Source organism: Cynoglossus semilaevis, chromosome 18 (genome assembly GCF_000523025.1).
Source record: "Cynoglossus semilaevis isolate Cse_v1.0 chromosome 18, Cse_v1.0, whole genome shotgun sequence".
Classification (NCBI taxonomy): Eukaryota; Metazoa; Chordata; class Actinopteri; order Pleuronectiformes; family Cynoglossidae; genus Cynoglossus; species Cynoglossus semilaevis.
This window is the reverse complement of record NC_024324.1, coordinates 804,916-809,124: the sequence shown is the minus strand read 5'-3', so window position 1 is coordinate 809,124 and position 4,209 is coordinate 804,916. Positions and strand designations below refer to the sequence as shown.

General features: G+C 53.5%; 2 protein-coding genes across 3 annotated transcripts in view; both read right to left on the bottom strand.

Annotated features, from left to right (window-relative positions):
• tap2a (transporter associated with antigen processing, subunit type a) overlaps positions 1-2,851 on the bottom strand; it is a 5,667-nt gene extending 2,816 nt beyond the window's left edge. The window contains exons 1-7 of the mRNA XM_008330940.3: positions 2,235-2,851; positions 1,979-2,093; positions 1,761-1,891; positions 1,405-1,610; positions 749-946; positions 515-643; positions 218-406 (exon numbers count right to left, since the gene is read on the bottom strand). Of these exons, the coding sequence (XP_008329162.1) occupies positions 218-406; positions 515-643; positions 749-946; positions 1,405-1,610; positions 1,761-1,891; positions 1,979-2,093; positions 2,235-2,748 (1,482 nt within the window). The 5' untranslated portion in view covers positions 2,749-2,851. The remainder of the gene's footprint in view (positions 1-217; positions 407-514; positions 644-748; positions 947-1,404; positions 1,611-1,760; positions 1,892-1,978; positions 2,094-2,234) is intronic.
• A 331-nt stretch (positions 2,852-3,182) lies between these two features.
• psmb9a (proteasome 20S subunit beta 9a) overlaps positions 3,183-4,209 on the bottom strand; it is a 22,383-nt gene continuing 21,356 nt past the window's right edge. Inside the window, exons 4-6 of one of the 2 annotated variants that reach the window (XM_008330938.3) lie at positions 3,991-4,120; positions 3,751-3,892; positions 3,183-3,377 (exon numbers count right to left, since the gene is read on the bottom strand). In XM_008330938.3, the coding sequence (XP_008329160.1) occupies positions 3,250-3,377; positions 3,751-3,892; positions 3,991-4,120 (400 nt within the window). In that variant the 3' untranslated portion in view covers positions 3,183-3,249. Of the gene's footprint in view, positions 3,378-3,732; positions 3,893-3,990; positions 4,121-4,209 lie in introns of both variants that reach the window. The other variant, XM_025064981.1, reaches the window with a different exon arrangement.

Here is a 4,209-nt window from a genome sequence, read left to right as displayed (position 1 = left end):
CTCAGACTCTGCCCCCCCCCAGAACAGAAGGATCTACATTTGGAATCACTAGAGAAGAAAGAAAAGAACAAGAACATGAACCAACACCAGGAATATTGGAGAAAATCAATAACTGATCAATGACTGAGGACATTGATCTGGGATCAGGGAAGTGTGTGGATATTTATTCACAGCGCTGGTGTGCGATGTCGGAGCGGCTCACAGACGGACGTCTCACCTGCAGAACCGTCCTGTCGGGGTTGGATGGATAGGCGAAGGTCAGTCTGTTGAAGCGGACGTGTCCACTCAGGTCATCAGGTCGCAGCGTTCCATCGGTGCTGACCACAGGTCTTCGGTCCATGTACTCGAAGACCCTCTCAGCGGCGCCCACTGATTTCAGCGTGGCTCCCACGCAGTAAACCAACGTCTGCACCACCACAAGACCACAAGGACGTCACACCGACGCCTCTACCGCTGATGTCACTGTATCGTTCAGCATTTTAATGGGTGAAAACCACAAAGCATGATGGGATACCCTGATGTTTGTTCCCACGTCGGACTGGTAGAGCATGAAGGAGAGGAGGCTGCCGACGGTCATCTGTCCACTCTGGATGAACTGCCTGCCGTAGTACAACATCAACACCTGGGTACACAGTCCTGTCAGCTGTGGGTCACACACACACACACACACACACACACACAGATGGACCAGGTGAGGACCAGCGTCTGGTGCGGTCATGGACCGATGGTCTTTGATCAAACCTCTCACCCTCTGCACCAGCAGAGACACCGCCCTGAAACATCCTCTCCGGGTTTTCAGATCCTGCGTCTTCACCAGGCTGCGGCCGTAACGACCGGCCTCGTGTTGTTCGGCGTTGAAGCTGCGGACCACGTTGACGTTGGACAGCACCTCCCTCACTGCTTCACTGGCCTCGGCCATGGAGTCCTGCATGGCCAGCTGGAGCCGCTGACAAACAGAAGGCCAGTGAGCGCTTCAACAGAACCACACCTGCAGGTGGCGCTCCCTTTTACCATATTTTCCATAACGAGGCTCGGAGGCAAAATGCACTGAGGTTAGCCTAAAAGTAGCTGAAGAAAAAGCCTAACAACAGCAAAACGTTTTACTTGATGATATAAAAATAAAAGATTAAGAAAGTGGTAGAAAGATTAGCCCAGAAAAAGTACAGGAAAAGAAGCTAGCCTGCGATAAAAAGTGACCAAAGTCTCGCCCAGAAATAACTCAGCTTTAGCATGGAATGTGGCTAACGCTAAAAATACAGAATTAGCCAAGATAATGGTTAGATGTAATCATCTTCTCACCTAGCAGCTAAAGCTACAGTTCAAACGATCATGAACCAGCCCCCCCCCCCCCCCCCCCCCCCCCCCCCCCCCCCCCCCCGCTCTGGTCCTGTGGTTGGTGCTAACCTGGTCGTGCGTGTCGTAGATGTTCTGGACCAGGCCTGTGACCGGGGTCTCCAACAGGATGAGAAGGGTCAGCTTCCAGGAAAGGCTCATCATCAGGGTGATCATTCCCACCGTCCTGATGAAGGTCCTCAGCAGGACGTTGACGTTCAAACACACCGACTCTCCCATCCGTACCGTGTCATTGGACAGGCGGTTGGTGATGTCACCTTCAAGGTCAGAGTGGAGAACATGTCAGAAAAACAGCTGCGTCTTCGTGAACTCATGGTGTCGGCGAACGCCAGGAGACCACAGCTGAACTCCTCTGGTGGCGCTCGTCCTGACTTTTCACGTCATGTGACATCATGACATCATCTTACCCGGCTTCGTGACCTCGAAGAATCCAATCTCCTGTTTCGTCAAAGCCCCGAACAGCTGGAGCTTCATCCGACACGTGAACGAACCGATGGCGCAGGTTAGAATCCCTCCTCTGCAGCCGGCACTCAACGAACTGGAGGGAGAGAGAGAGAGAGAGAGAGAGCTTGAAGGTCATCAGGGTCTGCAGTGGACAGAGGGGAGACCCTGACGTGTCCCTCACCTCCCCAGGGAGTACAGGCCCATGAAGAGGAGCGCAGATCTGAACTGGTTCCTCTGGTACTGACTGCCCAGGATGTCGATGATCTGCCCCGTGTAGAACGGAATGGACATCTCACCTGAGGAGGTGAAAAGGTCAGTGACCCCAGGTCAGGTCAGACGACCAGCATTGAAACATCGTTGCTTTCACATTGAATCCCAGTATTTGAACCACGTGACCTTCATCATCATCATCATCATCATCAGCTGTGTTTACTTACACACCACAGCCAGGGTCAGGAAGACGAGCCCCCCGCCCAGCAGGGGGTAGTCCGGTCTGTACAGCTTCACCACCCTGAGGAATTGAACCCTCGCCTTCTTCTTCTGCTCCCGTGCTGCGGCGGCGGCGTCCTCGTCCGAGTCCGGAATGGTCACTTCCCAGAAGAGCGCGGCGGACAGGGAGGCAGCGACGAACAGCAGCCAGCATCGCGCATCCGCCAGACGGCCACACCGCCCCCCCGCCTCCTCTCCCGGGTACAGCGCCGTGGAACCGGTCTCGAACACCGCGGGAAGAAGGCTGTGCGCCGTGATGACGCGGAGCAGCAGCCGCCTGACCCGGCCGAGCGTGAGCCGAGTCGCCGCAGCCAGAGCCCAGAACCGGAGCAGAGCGAAGCCCCAGAGGACAGAGAGACGGACAGGGACGCCGGGCGTCTCCACCGACGCCCGCGCGTAAAACACGGTCAGGTCGACGCAGAGAGCGCAGACCAAAGCGGCGACTCCTGCGGCGAAGGTCATCGCGTTTATGGACGTTACTTCAACTGATGTCCGTCCTCGTGTGACCCGAACTGTTGTTGTTACTGCTGCTGCTGCTGCTGTTCTTTACTTTTGGTTTCTGTTTGTCCCCCCCCCCCCTCCTCCTCCTGTTGCAGCAGCAGCAGCAGCATCAGTGGATCGTTCCAGAAAGTACACATTCAGAAGTGAAACCTTTAGTTTCTTGTTTATTTGTCAACAGACCTGAACCTGTCGTTTCTGTCTGGATATTAACAATTAAACTGTACACATGTATATTTTTGTGTTTATTTTATATATATTGTTATATTTTCATATATGTTGCTCAGTAGAACGGACCAGTGGTGAACAGTTAGTGTGAACAGTTAGTGTGAACAGTTAGTCAGGTCACAGTGATAATGAAGCCTTGACCTTTGACCCTTAAAGAAATGAGACACTTCTGACGTCAGCAAAACATTTTTTTTATTTTTTATTACAGATGCAGGTGAAGTACGAACTGCGATGCGATCACTGGTCAAAGAAGGTCATGAGGTCATTTCCCAGAATGACTTTCTCTTCTGCGCCCTGTTCGTCGATGGTGACCATGTAGGCCACGCCCCCACTGGAGCCGTCGCGACTCATTGCCAACGACAGAGCTACAGGAGACAGAGACGCAGAGCAGGTGAGGAAACGGAGAGGTTAGCATGGACCGTCGTTGTGTGACTAAAGTTGAGAGCGCCCCCTATGTGGAGCACTGAAACAGATTCAGTGAGAGCAGGGCTATCGAAGAAACTGAAGATTTTTCTGGAATAGCATCAAATGTTTTCGTGTCTTGAACAGAGCTGTTGCTCTACTGCCCCCTGTGGTCAGTTTGTGTCACAGGCAGAAGGCTGACCAACAGATTTAAGCGGGGGGGTAGGAGAGTAGAGGAGAAACAGGGCCGTCTTTAACCTAGCCTCAGACTCTTCCGACTCTACGCCAGGGGGCGCTCTCAGTCCTGTCTGTCCTGACCTTGTTAAAAAAACTTACTGTTAAGAACAAACTTCTGGGACTCCTCCTTGTTCATCCCTTTACGATACTCCGCATCAACAAACCCGTAAACGTAGAAGCTCCCAGAGCCGCCGATGGCGAACGGCTGCCGCGTCAGGAGGCCGTTGAGGGTCGCGTACACCTAGAAAAGGTCAAAGGTCAAAGGCCAGAGGGAGAGAGAACAGATGAAATCAGGCAGATCTCTTTCCCACCGACACCTGCAGCCCGGCGTTCACCCACCTGCCCCCCCTCGTGTCTGTCCCAGCCCGCCACGATGAGATGAGCCGACAGTTCCTCCTTGTACCTGTAGGAGATGTTCCTCACCAGGGTGGCAGCAGAGCGCACTTTAGGGTCCGCGTCAATCTCAACGCTACACCAGGGGAAGACGTGGAAGTAAAAAAATACCTGAGGTTAGATCGAATGTGGCCCACACTGGCCTGTAGATCATACAGATGTGGC